Raw genomic sequence first — 15,000 nt, 5'->3', positions numbered from 1 at the left:
GCGGGACTCGAACCCCCGACTGGCAAACACCCGGCAGAGACGTTACCAATCAGACCACGATAATATAATGAGAATGGCAGATAATAGATGGGCATTAAGAATAACAGAACTGGTGCTTAGAGATTGCAAATGAAGCAGGGGAAGGAAGCGAACAGGTTGGATTGACGAGTAAAAAAAGAAAAAAATGCGGTGACGTTATCAATTGGGATAAAAAGACAATAAAGAAACAGAAGTGGAAGGACATGTCTGAGGCTTTTGTTCTGCATTTGAATAGTGATGAGGATGATGGTGATATATATATATAAATATATATATATATATATATATATATATATATATATATATATATATATATATATATATATATATATATATATATATATATATATATATATATATATATATATATATATATACATACATATATATATATATATATATATATATATATATATATATATATATATATATATATATATGTATGTATATACAGTACACATACATATTGAGGTAAAGTATATGTGTTTGCATGTGCACGTGTATTAACGTGATTGTGTATGAGTATGTCTTTGTGACTATTATTTTCATCGTTATGTGGAGATACAAGTTCTTAATTTCATAAATATTCCTCACTTTTACATTACCTGAAATACTCGATAACTTTACTTCCTCAAATAGCAATAATGATTAATAGATTATCAAGTGATGATTGCCTTTAAAATTAAAAACAAAATATAACTCAAGACTTTTTGAAAAGTCTTTGAATGTTTTCAGATGAATGTTTCTCTGTTTTGGCTTTTGATTAATGTTCAAGACATTCCATGTCTTGAAAATGCTCTATTTTCATTATTCGACACAGACTGATGTCTGTGATGAAATTAAACTGCCGAGAAACGTAAAATATACTTGATGAGACTCTCTTCTGATTTTCGAAGCTGTCCGAGAGTAGGATTTGAAATTCAATGGTACCCTTATAAAGTATTTGACCATTGCTTTGACTCATGAAATTAGGTAAAAAATGCATCATTCACAGCGATATGTAAGTATGTCGTCTTAATGTTAGACTTAAGTATATGAATATTATCAAACAGGTTACTTTGAGGAATTTTAATCGCTTATATAACTCCAATAACCTTTTTTCATCCTCTTCAACTAATAGAGATTGCACAATGGTATGGTATTAAGAATAATATTAAAAGAATAACATAGAAATGCAAATGAATGAAAAATCATTCTATTACTTGTTTAGAGCTTCGCTTTGCTTCTTATATTTTACCTATTTCCTATCGTTACATATTTCATAATTTTTCTTTTTCCATATTAGATTATGAACTACGTGATTGACTTGCTATTATACATTGTTTATTATTTCATCATGTTTCCCAAATGAGAATTCTTTAAATTCCGCTGAATTTCCTTGTAAATTCACTCTGATTCCTCTAAATTACATCTGAAAATACTTTATTGTACTATATAATTCTCTCTTGCTAGGACTTTCCGCTATAATGAAAGGGTTCCATGCATCAAGAACGATTTACATCAGATTTATCTTTTAATTGAAATGAAAGTGGTAAATGATTAAAGGTTATAGAATTTTCTTTAATGGTACAGCGAAGAAATAGGAAAAAGTTAAAAAACAAAGCCAGTCTTGATCACCTTTTAGAGGCCAAGTTAGTCGTTGATTGGCTTATGCATGTGCCAGAGGGGGGAAATATAACAGTTGGAAGGTGCTCATAATTTCTGGCTTTCAGATCAAATAAAATCCTATCCTGGTATATTTTTTTTTCTACAACATGCATTGAATTAAATTCCACCTACAAGTCTGCTTTGTTCTCTCATATTCTATTTTTTTTTTCTTATCCATTCTCATGGCTCTTTTCTTTACGGAAAAACACTTGTACTATTGAAAGAGAGAGAGAGAGAAGAAAATACCTCCATTATCAGAATCATAAAGCCGTCGACAACGGGAATCACCACACATGACATAAAAGACACGTTTGGTTAAAAAAGTGATGTAGAATGTTTTCACTCTATTCTATGCTGTCTATAAAAGAGATTGGAGTAATCATTCTTAAATTTTCAAATGGTCCAATCATTAAAGTAAAGAAATTACCATTAGTTGTATATGTTAAATGATATTTTACTTATTCTGTTATCATTATTAAAATAAAATAATCGCCCGAGAAAATGAATGATACATTGGCTAAATTCATAATTTAAATTTTATATGTCATGACTGCTGCAGATATTGTTAGTGTTTCACGAAAATTCCAAATTGACATGTCTCTCAACATAAACCTATTCCCCTTGGGTAGGGTAGGTGACTGACATTTTTCTCAGTTTCAGTTCTCATAAAATAAATATATAAAATAAAAGGAAAGTAGAAAATAAAGATTTGATTTGTAAGCACATAGCCTTTTCTGGATTTCAGGTTATGCTAGTGCCTATTCATAGCTCGGTGGAATAGTACACAGCCATAGAATATTTTGCTATATGTTTGTATTCTTTTTTAATCCTCCCTGTATATAATAAGATTCAAATATATTTACAACAATGAGGGGGACTTCTCAAGGTGTCGTTAGGAATTGATTTAGAAGATTCATAAACCTGATGTTTAAACAAAATCTTACCAATACTACAGTACTTCGGATTGTAGTGTATCAGAGAGAGAGAGAGAGAGAGAGAGAGAGAGAGAGAGAGAGAGAGAGAGAGAGAGAGAGAGAGAGAGAGAGATAATTCACGATTGATATTCAACATATTCCACAGTATGAATATTTTCTTAATTTTCAAAACCTATTCAAATGCATATATTGAAGGATAATGTAATTTTCGTCATGATTCTTGATCAGTGTTTAAACTTTTGACATATATCATAAAATCAAATAAAAAAGTAAAATAAAATACAAAGCCGGAAGTTAAAAATGTATAAGGTTTTCCTAAGTTTTCATGTTTAACTAAATTAATAGAAATATTGATAAGATACAACATGGAAAAAAAAAATAGTATTAGGGCATCCACTCAAATCAGCCGTAGAATATTACCTTAGATTGAATTTCAGGAGAAAGAGTAAGGTAATTGAGGAAGAAGATACACAGTAACCATTTGAGTGAGGGTAACTATGAATTTTAAGTGTCCTCAGAATTAAAAAAATAAAACTATCTAAGATCATATGATTGTATTATGAACATCAATAGAATTTTTATCATGTTTTATCATATTATCTTCTATTAAATCCTTTCACATTATAATATATTGTATTACTCAATATAATTCTCACTTTCCTTATCATCTCACACATCAACCTACTACTTGATCGTGTTTTCATAATGAAAATACGCGTCGGTTATACCTTAGAGTTGCATAAAATGTTTTAGAAGTGTATGAATTAAGTTTTATGTGATTGCCCAATGGCAATCTTTTGCAAATTCCATTAAAATTTGCGATAATTATTATCCAAGATTTGGTCGTTGATCACAAAAAGAAAAAAAAAATCCATTTATTTGTATATTGCCTGGCCCTTACTGCCAGGAACGGGTTGGCACACTTGTATCCCGTAGTGTTTGCTGATCGAATTGGCTTATCCAGTTATTTTCACTAATCTTATGCTCCACATTTCTCTGATTTATTTACATTTTAGTGAATTTTTTTCAAGTCTTGATTACGAAAAATCAAAAGATGTATAATAAAACAAAAACAAAAAATCCGATAATAAGAAGAACAGGCTTTGGCAAAATTCATTTCATGCATATAGTGCAAAACATATATTTTTTCTACCGTAAATATCAGGAGAGTGGGCAGTTATCTATCTTTTTTATTTTAATACAGGAAAGTCAAAGAATACAGTAGATATAAATTAATTCTTGCAAGTAACTTACATATGGAATTGTATAAGAAGCTAAGACGCATGCTTAGCCACAGTAATTATAATAGATAATTAAATTATCAATTATTAGTGTGATTCTGGTTTCAGTTCTATTCCTTATATAACAACGAAAGGATAACAGGAAAACCGGAATAAAAGAAGTAACGAAAGAGAGAGAGAGACAGAGAGAGAGAGAGAGAGAGAGAGAGAGAGAGAGAGAGAGAGAGAGAGAGAGCGAGAGAGAGAGAGAGAGAGAGAGAGAGAGAATTGTATATCTATTTGATAATTATAGTATATTAAGTTCATAAATGATCCTTTGTATAGGTTGTCACTAAACTCCGTATACTTGAGAAGTATGAAAGAAATGGCTTTGTGGTCAAAATAGGAAATAACTGGAAGAAATAAGTTGTAAAAGTAGGGGGATTATATGATAAGCTTTTAAAAATTCCAAAACTACTTAGGATCATATAGTGAAAATAATTTCAGCATCTGTTCCTCAGGTAGGTTGCCAAGAACGAGAGTTACTAGAACAATGAAATAGGAACAGTGAATGGTAGAGTTAAGACCAGAAGGGTTGGATATGAAGAGGTACATAGAGGCCATGAGTTTGGGTCTAGAAATGAAGATGGGGGTCTATATAAGAGACTGGTCAGAGTTTTGAATTGGTGTGTTTGAACACCTAGTTTCAAAAGTTGGATAAGGACCTGATAACTTATGAAAGTGCAGGATTGGGAAACCAGATGGATTACATTTTGGTAAGAGGGGTTGAAAAAACAGTTTGATGAACTTTAAACTGATTTTGGGGGAATTTTTTTGTCAAACACTATATACTGTAGATATTAATTTGAAACTGATATGTGACAGGCCGAGAGAAGGTTGTGAACTCAAAGGCAGTGTGAAAGCAACTGAGTTCATTTATTATAGAACACTCTCCTTTATATACAAAACCTCAAAGTAACAGGAAATTACATGTTCGAGAAACAGACAATGTTACATAGAAGAAATGCAGACATGTTTATTCTGGTTCTTTTTAGTGTGAGGGAAGAGCGAAGATACAATAAAAATATATACAAAATGAATTATGTACGATCGTGTGACACACGGTTGGTACATGGCTCCCCCTCCCCCCTAAAAAATACATACTGTACATGTTAAATAGGGTGCCCTGATCTAGAGAGGCGAACTGTAGGCGGGTCATCTGGCAGAAGATAAGCAGGTTTTAGACGATCAATGGAGACCCAGTCTTCTTTGCCACGAATCTTTAGTAGGAATGCTTTCGGACGGCGGCGGATCACACGGAAAGGGCCCGTGTAAGGGGGCGTTAGCGGTAGCTTACTAGTGTCGTTGCGCAGGAAGACGTGCGTTGCAGAGTGCAAGTCTGTTGGCATGTGATGCTTCGCTGGGGGCTTTTAAGTCTGGCGGCATGGAGTAAAGTTTCCCACGACGTGACGTATGCGCTGGAGATCGTCGGAGGATGTTGTAGAAGGAAAAAAATCGGCAGGGACGACCAACGGGAAGCTGAGTAAACCAGTTGGAATCCTTGCAGCGGGACATCAAAGCTGCTTTGAGGGTGCGATGAAAACGTTCAACCATTCCATTGGCAGCGGGGTTGTAGGCCGTTGTCTGGTGTAGGGTGATGCCCAGGAGATTCGCTAATGATGTCCACAATTGAGAGGTGAAAGTGGTTCCCCTGTCGTAAGTAATATGCTCAGGGATACCAAATCTTGCAATCCATCCAGAGAGTAAGGCAGATGTACATGAGGCAGACGTTGCAGTTTCCATGGGAATGGCTTCAGGCCAACGAGTGGAGCGGTCGATGACGGTAAACAGGTAATGATGTCCTTGTGATGTGGGTAGGGGGCCTACAACGTCGACGTGAATGTGTGCGAAACGACGCTGAGGTTGAGGAAAGGTGCCCACTCCGGAATCCGTGTGTCGATGTACTTTGGAAGTTTGGCAAGAAGTACAGGCGCGGACCCAATCCTTAGCATCCTTAGAAATGCCGTGCCAAATGAACTTTGCCTTCAGTAGAATGGCATGAGGGATGTGAAAGGCCGTGAATGAAATCAAACACCTGCCGTCGCATGGGAGCAGGAATCCAAGGTCGCGGTCTACCAGTACTGACGTCACAGTGGAGGGTGGTGTTGGAGTCTTCGAGGGGGCAGTCTTCCCAACGGAGGGACGTGCAGGATGTCCTACAAGCTTGATACTCTGGATCCTGTCGTTGGGCTTCAGCCAGGGCGTTGTAATCCAATCCCAGTTGAACGGCAGCCAACGTGTTTCTTGACAGGGCATCGGCAACGGGATTCATTTTCCCAGGGACGTATTGGAGGGTGCAATTGTATTCAGCCACGTCCGAGAGATGTCGGCGTTGACGGGCGGACCAGGTGTCAGACTGTCGAGTGAAGGCGTGCACCAGAGGCATGTGGTCTGTGCGAATGACAAAGTGCGTACCTTCTAAGAAATGGCGAAAGTGACTGACAGCCAAGTGCACCGCCAGCAATTCTCGATCGAAGGTAGAATAATCCGATTCTGCCTTGGACAGTTTTCTGCTGAAGAAGGCCAATGGGCAGGGCGAGCCTTTGACCACCTGCTCGAGTACTGCACCAATAGCGACGTCGCTGGCATCGGTGGAGAGAAGGAGAGGGGCGTGTGGGATAGGGAAAGTGAGAGCTGCAGCAGTTGATAGGGCCTTCTTTGCATTGCAGAAGGCTGCTTCTTGAAGGGGACCCCACTTCAGGTCCTTTGGCTTGCCCTTGAGGGAGGCGTAGAGGGGAGCAAGAGTGGCGGCAATGGCTGGCAGAAAACGGTGATAATAGTTGATCATGCCCAAGAATTCCTGCAGAGCTTTGACGGTCGAGGGCGCGGGGAAGCTCTGAACGGCTGCTACCTTCTCAGGGAGGGGATGGACTCCTTCAGGAGTGATACGGTGCCCTAAGAACGACACCTTGTTGGTACCAAAGGTACACATGTCGTACCGGACTACAAGGCCGTTTTGTTGCAGGCGGTTGAGCACGATGCGCAGGTAACGGAGGTGATCCTCTTTTGAGGAGGAGAACACAAGTATGTCGTCCACATAACATACACAGAAAGGGAGGTCCCCGAAGATGCCATCCATGAGAAGTTGAAACGTTGGCCCAGCATTACGAAGGCCAAAACAGGAGTAATTGAAGGTGTATGTACCAAAAGGAGTGGTGATGGCGGTCTTGGGGATATCTTCTGGGTTCATAGGCACCTGATAATACCCATTCAGGAGGTCGAGCGTAGAGAAAAGCTTTGCTTTGTGCAGGTACGAGGTCACGCCGGCAATGTTTGGGAGCGGGTAGTGATCCGGTTCTGTTTGCATGTTCAGGCGCCTGTAATCCTCGCACGGATGGAGGGAGCCGTCTTTCTTCAGAACGATGTGTAAGGGTGACGACCATGGGCTGGAGGCCTTTTGGCAGAGGCCCATTTCCTCCATTTCGGCGAACGTCTGTTTGGCGGCTGCCAATCGTTCCGGTGCCAGACGTCTGAATTTTGCGAAGACTGGGGGTCCCGTCGTCTTGATATGGTGATAAATACCGTGCTTGGCAGGAACCGTGGGTGTTTGGCGAAGTTCTGGACGAAAAACTTTCGGGTACGACGTGAGGAGGTGGGAGTAGGCATCCGTGGGTGGGCTAATGTGGAGAGCGAGGTTAGAGGGGGCGGGTTGAAGAGGTGTCGACAAGTACGAGTCTGCATTGACCAATCGTCGGTGGGCGACATCGACCAGAAGGTGGAAATGAGAGAGGAAATCCGCACCGAGGATTGGCAATGCGACGTCAGCAACAAGAAACTTCCAATTGAATTTACCGTTTCCAAGCGGATGTCGGCAGCTGTAGACAGGCTACGTCGTGTCTTGAGGAGTTTCCTTGGCAAAAGAGAACAACAAGCACCCGTGTCTAACAAAAATCGCACGCCCGTTCCTGCATCATGTAAAAAGAAAAGATTAGAAACACGGGAGGCCACCGCCACGAGCGATGGCCTACTTAAACGTTTTTTGGCCACTAACAATCCTCGGCAAATTTCTTCGCAGTTGCCCCGAATCTGAAGTGGTAGTAGCAAAACTGCGGCGGATGGGAGGTAGTAAGTGGCTGTAGATGTTGTTTGTTGGGGCACGGGCGATTAGTGGGTGGTGGGCGGGTTTGTCGCTGCTTTGGCACGTCACGGTGTAGGCTTGTATGTCCTACGGCATTCATGTCAGCTTCGGTTGACGTTGAATAGGCATCCTCTTCGTCAGGGGTGGAGGCGTTGATGGAGGTCTTGAAGTGGCTGTCCATAAGGGCGTCGGCTTTCGTCATCAAGTCCTTTATGGGTAAATTATCGACATCGGGTATGGCAGCGGGTATAGGTCCGGGTAAACGGCGTATCTAAAGGGCACGAAGTAGGTTCACCTCACGAGGAGAGCCATCTGCGGCAGGTTGAAGGCGAGCGATACTGGTCATTTCCCTGAGGGCAAACAAAGCCCATTGGTCCGCCAACGGTTGTTGCAAGAGCTGAAAAAGCTTTGCTACACGGGCGGCTGGCAACGGCGAGTACTGCTGCAGAAGGTATGTTTTGAGGGCGTCATACGCTATTGGGGTGTCTCCTTATTCACAAAGCCAGTCGGATATTTCCGGGAGGGTGTCCTCGGGTATCGCCGCAAGAACATAATCTGCTTTGGTGGTTGAGCGAGTCACGCCCTTAATGCGAAACTGGACTTCTGCGCACTGAAACCAAGCAAACGCCTCTCCGCATTTTAGTGCGAGGGAAGAGCGAAGATACAAGCATAATATATACAAAATGATTTATGTACGATCGTGTGACACACTGTTGGTACAGATAGCTAGAATACCAAAGAAGGGAAGGGGTTTATCTAGAATTAAAGTTTGAGGCCTTAAAAGAGTGAAGGGTGAGCAATTTAGGATTGAGAGAGAGAGAGAGAGAGAGAGAGAGAGAGAGAGAGAGAGAGAGAGAGAGAGAGAGAGAGGGAGAGAAAGGTTGAACTCAGATATTGGGCATGGTAACAGAAAGGACAATATGTGGACGGATATAAAAAAAAAGTGTCTAAGGGAAACAGAGGAACTGTTGGGAATAACCAGCAGATATGATGCGTAGAAAGGAGAAAGGTGGAGGTGAGATTGTGATGTGCAAGGTTCAGTTAAAAGTGCATTGAAGGACTGGAAAGTAAGGCATACATAGAGGAAGAAAGTAGGTATAGCTATTAAAAGAACAAAATAACAATTGAATGAAAGGCTAGGAACAAGGGAATGAGAAAATGACACATATAAGATTCCAAATTTGAGAAAAAGACAAAGACATGATTTGGTGTAACTGGGAGTTATCAAGGATTGAGATGTAAATATATTTTATAGAGATGAAGAAATTACCAGGAGATGGAGAGAATATTTCGAGTAACTACTCAATACTGAAAAAAGAGAGGGTGGAGCTCAGATAAGCACAGAAGATGTGGCCCCAGTGATGGATATGTGGAAACTAGAAGTGAGGGGGGCATTAAGTAAAATAAGCTTTTGTAAATCCCCAGGTTTATAACAGTCTTAAACTGAAATGGCCAAGATACTGACTAAAAAGGGAGAATAGTGGATGCTGTATTTATTACGAGCGGTATGGGAAGAGGAAATAATGCCTAAGGGCTGGGAGGAGAGTCTAATGGTATCTATATTTAAGCAAAAATGTGATGTCTTGGGAATGTGATGATTGCAGGGGAATTAACCTAATAGAGCGTAAGGCTAAAGTTTTTGAGAGATTACTAGATAAGATATTGAGATACATTGTAAAGATTGGGAAACTGCAGTATCCATTTATGAGATGGAGACTGACTGTGGATGCCATCTTTATAGATAGGGAGAACCAGGAAAAGAGTCTAGAGGGAAACCAGAAGCTCTTATGTGCTTTTGCAGATGTGGAAAAGGTTTATGCTAGAACCCTAAGAGAAATAATGTTTAGGAGCTTCAGGAAGAGAAAATTCCTACTGAGGGTGGTTAGTATGGTTGAGAGGATGTACCAAAGAACAAGGAAAAGAGTAATAAGAGCAGTTGGGGAAACAGAACCCTATGGGAAAATTAAAGAGAACGGTTGTAGGATTGAAGAAGTCTTTGTAACTCTGTGGCTTCAGAGTAACTGTGCATGACACTGAAGTTATGGTGAGAAGACAAACTAGCCCGGTTATGAATTAGGTGAAACAATTCAGATATTTGGGACCCACTATAAGTCAGGAAGGAGGATGTGTGGCTGAAATTAAGAATAGGTTAAAAACAGTCGAGGGAAAGTGTAAGGAGATGGTGGAAGTGGTATGAGATAAGAACATACCAATCAAGCTAAAAGTCAAGCACAGTAATAAGACCAATGTTAATGTATTGATTAGAAACGTAGGCTCTAAGACAATAGGAGGAAGCATAACTTAAGAGAACGTAGATGAGAATACTAAGTTTGAATATGGGAGTATCACTTATTGAAAGATTCAAGACATGAAATAAGAAGAATGACAAGATGTAATAAACATTATAGAGGTGATGAGAGTGTCAGACTGAGATTGTATGCACACATGTTAAAGAGGGATGGTGAGAAGTAAGTGAAGCGGGCTAATGAGGAAACTGATAGAAGAGGAAGATCTAGAGGGAGGTGAAGAATTAAATGGTGAGGTTAGATGAAGGACGTTATGGAGAGAAGGGTTTGCTAGAACACGATGTCTTTGATAAAATCTGATTCATACAACCCCTACCTCTTCTAAAACCACCCTATACTTTTCAGATTGCATTCTCTGTTTTATCCTTAATCCTATTAACCAGTACGCTACCATACACTTTTCCAACTACACTCAACAAACTAATACCCCTTGAATTACAACACTAAATGCCCATCTCCCTTACCCTTATGTAGTGGTACAATACACGCATAAACCATTCTACTAGTACCATTGACAACACAAAAAACATATTAAACAATCTCACTAACTATTCAAGTATAATCACACCCCCTTCCTTCAACATCTCAGCTCTCACACCATCCATGCCAGAAACTTTTCCTACTCTCTTTTCATCTAGTGCTCTCCTCCCTTCTTCTCTTGTAATATCTCTCTCATTTTCATCTCCCATCACCGGCACCTAAACACCTGCAACAGCAATTATATCTGCCTCCCTATTTTTCTCAACATTCAGTAAACTTTCAAAATATTCTGCCCGCCTTTTCCTTGCCTCCTTTCCTTTTAACAACCTTCCATTTCTATCGTTAGAGTATTGTTTGTTTGTTGTGAGAAAGACTGTTGGAATAATTGTCTGTTTGTTTACCTTTTAGCTAGGTTAGGACAGTAGTAAATGTTTCGGAGCGAATGCTTTTTTTGATTGACTGCGACGTAAGGCAGTTGTGTGTGTGCACGCTGGATTTTTATATTTGATATCATCCAGGGTTGGAAGTGATTGTTTGTTTTTGAGTAAGTACAATTTGATTATATTTGCTTGTCGCGATTGTAAATGATAGAAAGTTTATTATTTATCTTTGATTACAATGCAATAGTTTAGATAGTTAAGAGTGTTCGTAAGTGTTTTTGATTTTCATTTTTCAGGCCATAATTCCTCCTTTGGAGAACTTATTTCTTAATGTTGCTCAACCGTTGACGACCTGGCCTGTAATTAATTGTGTTTAGACTGCTCTAGTGGATTAACCGACTGTTGGTGACCTGGATTGCATTCAAGAACCTGAGTTGATAGTTCTTGTGTCAATGATGATGATGATTATGATGACGATGATGATAATGATGATAACGCTCACGACCCAGATCAATTAATACATATGTGTATTAGAATTTATCTGTGTTCCGGTTGTGGTTTTGGGCTATAAAAGACTAATGGCCCTTGTAGATTGTTTGATTGATTGAAAGTTTTCTGGCATCCTGAAGTTGTTGGCCCTTGTGTGGACGTAGGTGTCCATTCAGAAATATATAAAATAGTTTTGCTTATATTTGTGGTTGTGGTCTATTTTAGTTTTAAGTTTTGATAGGGTTTATTTGATTGCGTAAGTTTTCTTTTGTTAATTATATATTTAGTGTTAAGTTTTTGATTAGTTCTAAGTGTTGATAATTTGATTGTGAATGGTTCGTATTAAGCATATTAGTTTTAAGAAATATTTTTTAAGGTTATGTTTTGATTTTATATCCTTTTTGTCCATGAGTCCCGCTGCTGATAACATAAGGGGAAAGTTTGTGATGCGGAGACAATTCTGTTTAGTGTGATCAAGGATTGGGGGTTGTTGTTGCAACATAGCGCCCCATTATTTTGGCGCCTGGACAGGGCCCGCTAAGGTGGGATAGGAAGCTAGACTCTTTGACAAAGGACTGAATTAGGTTAAGAAATTAGATATAAGACTGAAAAATGGAAGAGCAGAACAAATTATTAAGGGAGGAATTGCGATTGAGTGAAGAGCGATAGGAGAAGTTGTTGTTAGAGAATGCGAGGTTGAGTTGTGAGACTGAGGAGATGCAAGGGAAACTGAGTGAAATTCACGGAACTGTAGAGAGAATGGAAGAAGGTTTTGAGATTAGAATGCGAGAGAATGAAGAACGAATGGATAAACAACTGGAAGCTATGATGGGGAAAGTAATGGGGATGATGAAAACGTTCATGGGTGAAGGTGCAGTCATAGGAGTGGCTTCTGCCTCAGGTATGGGTTGATAGTGGAAGAGAAGGGTAAGGTAAGTGATAATGGGGAAGGTAGTGATAGTGAGATTAAAATATAAAGGAATTATGCATAGTAAGGATGAACAGAAATGTAATAGAAAGAATAAGAAGAAAGGTAAAAGTAATGAGAAGAGGGAAAACAAGAAAGGTCAGGATGAGAGTGAGGATAGTCATGAATGGGTGAAAGTGGTAAGTAAGAAAAAGGGTAAGAAGGGAATGGTTGAAGATAGGTATTTGAGCTTTGAATTGGATTCTTTATATTCAAATGAAGGAGAAGGAAACAAGAAGGAAGGTAGCAGTGATGATAGCAGTGAGAATGAACGTGATGTGTGTAAGACTGTGTTTATGAAAGAGGTACCTCGGTGTGAAAGGTTCAATGAGCAAAGTAGTAGGGATGTATACGAGTTTTTCAAGGAATATGAGAGGTATTGTCAGGATAAGTATAGTGATAGTAAGAGAGTTTGGCCTAGGGAGTTAGGAGAATATTTGACTGGGTATTTGTTGACGATTTATGGTGTGATAATGAGTGTGGGGGATGTCGAATATGATAGTGTGAAAGGTAGGATAATTGAGCAGGTAAGACGTATGAAATGGATTGGTAGGTATAAGAGTAAGAATGATTTTGATAAGGCACGGAGGAATGTGGGAGAAGCGATATCGATGTACGTATGTAGGTTGGAAACTTTAGCTAGGATGAAGTATGGAGATGATGACATAAATGAGAGTAAGGAATGAATGAAGAAGTTTTTTGCTACTGTACCTGAGAATGTTTCTGAGTTTATTCCTTTGAAACGGAAGGAGGAAATGAGGTGGACGAAGGAAAGATTGACATAGGGTGATATTTTAGAGATAGTTGAGGATTACGAGTTAGATAGATGTATGAAAGAAAGTAAATCTGTGATTGTAAGAACAAGAATGAAGGAAAGTGAGCCAGAATTTGTTAGTTTTAGAGATGCTGTTATGAGAGGACCGATGAGGATAGCTGATAGTGTAGTAGATAGGACTGTTAGGGCGAGTTATGTAGGAATACATGTACGTAAAAATGAAGGGTTTAGGCTAGGGAATAAGGTTTTGAGAGATAGGAGTATTAGCGTGCAGCAAGGTAGGTCAGATAGTCGTGTCCGTGATGGAAAGTGTTATAGGTGTGGAAAAGTAGAGCATAAAAAGAATGAGTGTATATGTGGCGTTAGGAGCAAGTTTCGGGTGTGGAGAGACAGGGCATCATATTAGTGAGTGTAAGAAAGAGAAAGTGGTTAAGTGTTATCGGTGTGGTATGACCGGGCATATAGCGAGTGGATGTAAGAGTGATCATACGAATGTGATTTGTGCTAATTGTAGTAAGGATGGGCATTATGCGGGGATGTATAGGGAACAGCGTGCGAAGTGTACTGAATATGGTGTTGATGGACATATAGCTAAGCTTTGTAGGAAGAAGGGATTAAGTCAGCCAGAATGTTCGGGAAGCTAGCTATTAAGAGGGTTCACCTGGGGGAATTTTCTTGTGTTTATGGAGGGAATAGGAACATTGTGTGTGAGAATGGGATGAATAATTGGTTGAAAATGAGTAAGTATGAACCTAGTATGCATGAGAAGTTAGGGTTAGAAGGTAAACAGTTGGTGTTTGTAGAATATATGTAAAAGGAAGAATATGAGAGCTTCAAGTAAGGATGAAAGATGGGGAAAATTTATAAGTAAAAGTTAGAATATAAATAAGTATGACAAGGGTGTAAATGTACAAGTGAGTGTAGAAGTTAATGTATTAATACAGATGAATCATTGTTGAGTATGAATGATACCTATAGTGTATGTGGTTTTTCCTTAGATGATGTAAAAGAAAGTATGACTGATGCAAGAATGAGAAATAGGAGAATGATAAGTAGTATGAATGAATCTTTTATTAAAGTAGAAAAGGGTTTTGATGAAATAGATGAATTGCTGACAGAAATAGTTGAGATTTTAGGGCCAGATGAGAACGAGGTAGATGGGATTGTACACGATACATTAGATAATAGAGATTTAGATAGGAATAGTGTTAATGTAACGAATGATTACGATAAGGAAGAAGTGAATGAGAGAGTGTATGAAGGTCCAGTTACTCGAAGCAGTGGTCCTGTTCCCGACTGCGACTGGGTTATGAAAAAAATTAGGTAAGAGTTGTGTAAGACGGATTTGGCAAGGTAAGGGGGGAGGAATGTGGAGGATTGATTTTTTTATTTTTATGTATTTTTTGTTTGCCAAATCCAGAGAGAGAGAGAGAGAGAGAGAGAGAGAGAGAGAGAGAGAGAGAGAGAGAGAGGGGTAGTTAGTGTATTGATTGTTTGTTGTGAGAAAGACTGTTGGAATAATTGACTGTTTGTTTACCTTTTAACTAGGTTAGGACAGTAGTAAATGTTTTGGAGCGAACGCTTTTTTGATTGACTGCAACGTGAGGCAGTTGTCTATGTGCAC

At 39.2% G+C, this 15,000-nt stretch overlaps 1 protein-coding gene and 1 pseudogene across 1 annotated transcript in view; both read left to right on the top strand.

Annotated features, from left to right (window-relative positions):
* The window catches only part of LOC137651617 (uncharacterized), a 35,701-nt gene extending 25,691 nt beyond the window's left edge, over window positions 1-10,010 (top strand). Inside the window, exon 2 of the mRNA XM_068384840.1 lies at window positions 9,584-10,010. Within this exon, the coding sequence (XP_068240941.1) occupies window positions 9,584-10,010 (427 nt within the window). The remainder of the gene's footprint in view (window positions 1-9,583) is intronic.
* A 454-nt stretch (window positions 10,011-10,464) lies between these two features.
* The window catches only part of LOC137651616 (uncharacterized), a 27,389-nt pseudogene continuing 22,853 nt past the window's right edge, over window positions 10,465-15,000 (top strand).

The sequence above is a fragment of the Palaemon carinicauda genome, chromosome 13 (assembly GCF_036898095.1).
Source record: "Palaemon carinicauda isolate YSFRI2023 chromosome 13, ASM3689809v2, whole genome shotgun sequence".
In the NCBI taxonomy this organism is placed as follows: Eukaryota; Metazoa; Arthropoda; class Malacostraca; order Decapoda; family Palaemonidae; genus Palaemon; species Palaemon carinicauda.
This window is presented reverse-complemented; position numbering and strand designations above follow the sequence as displayed.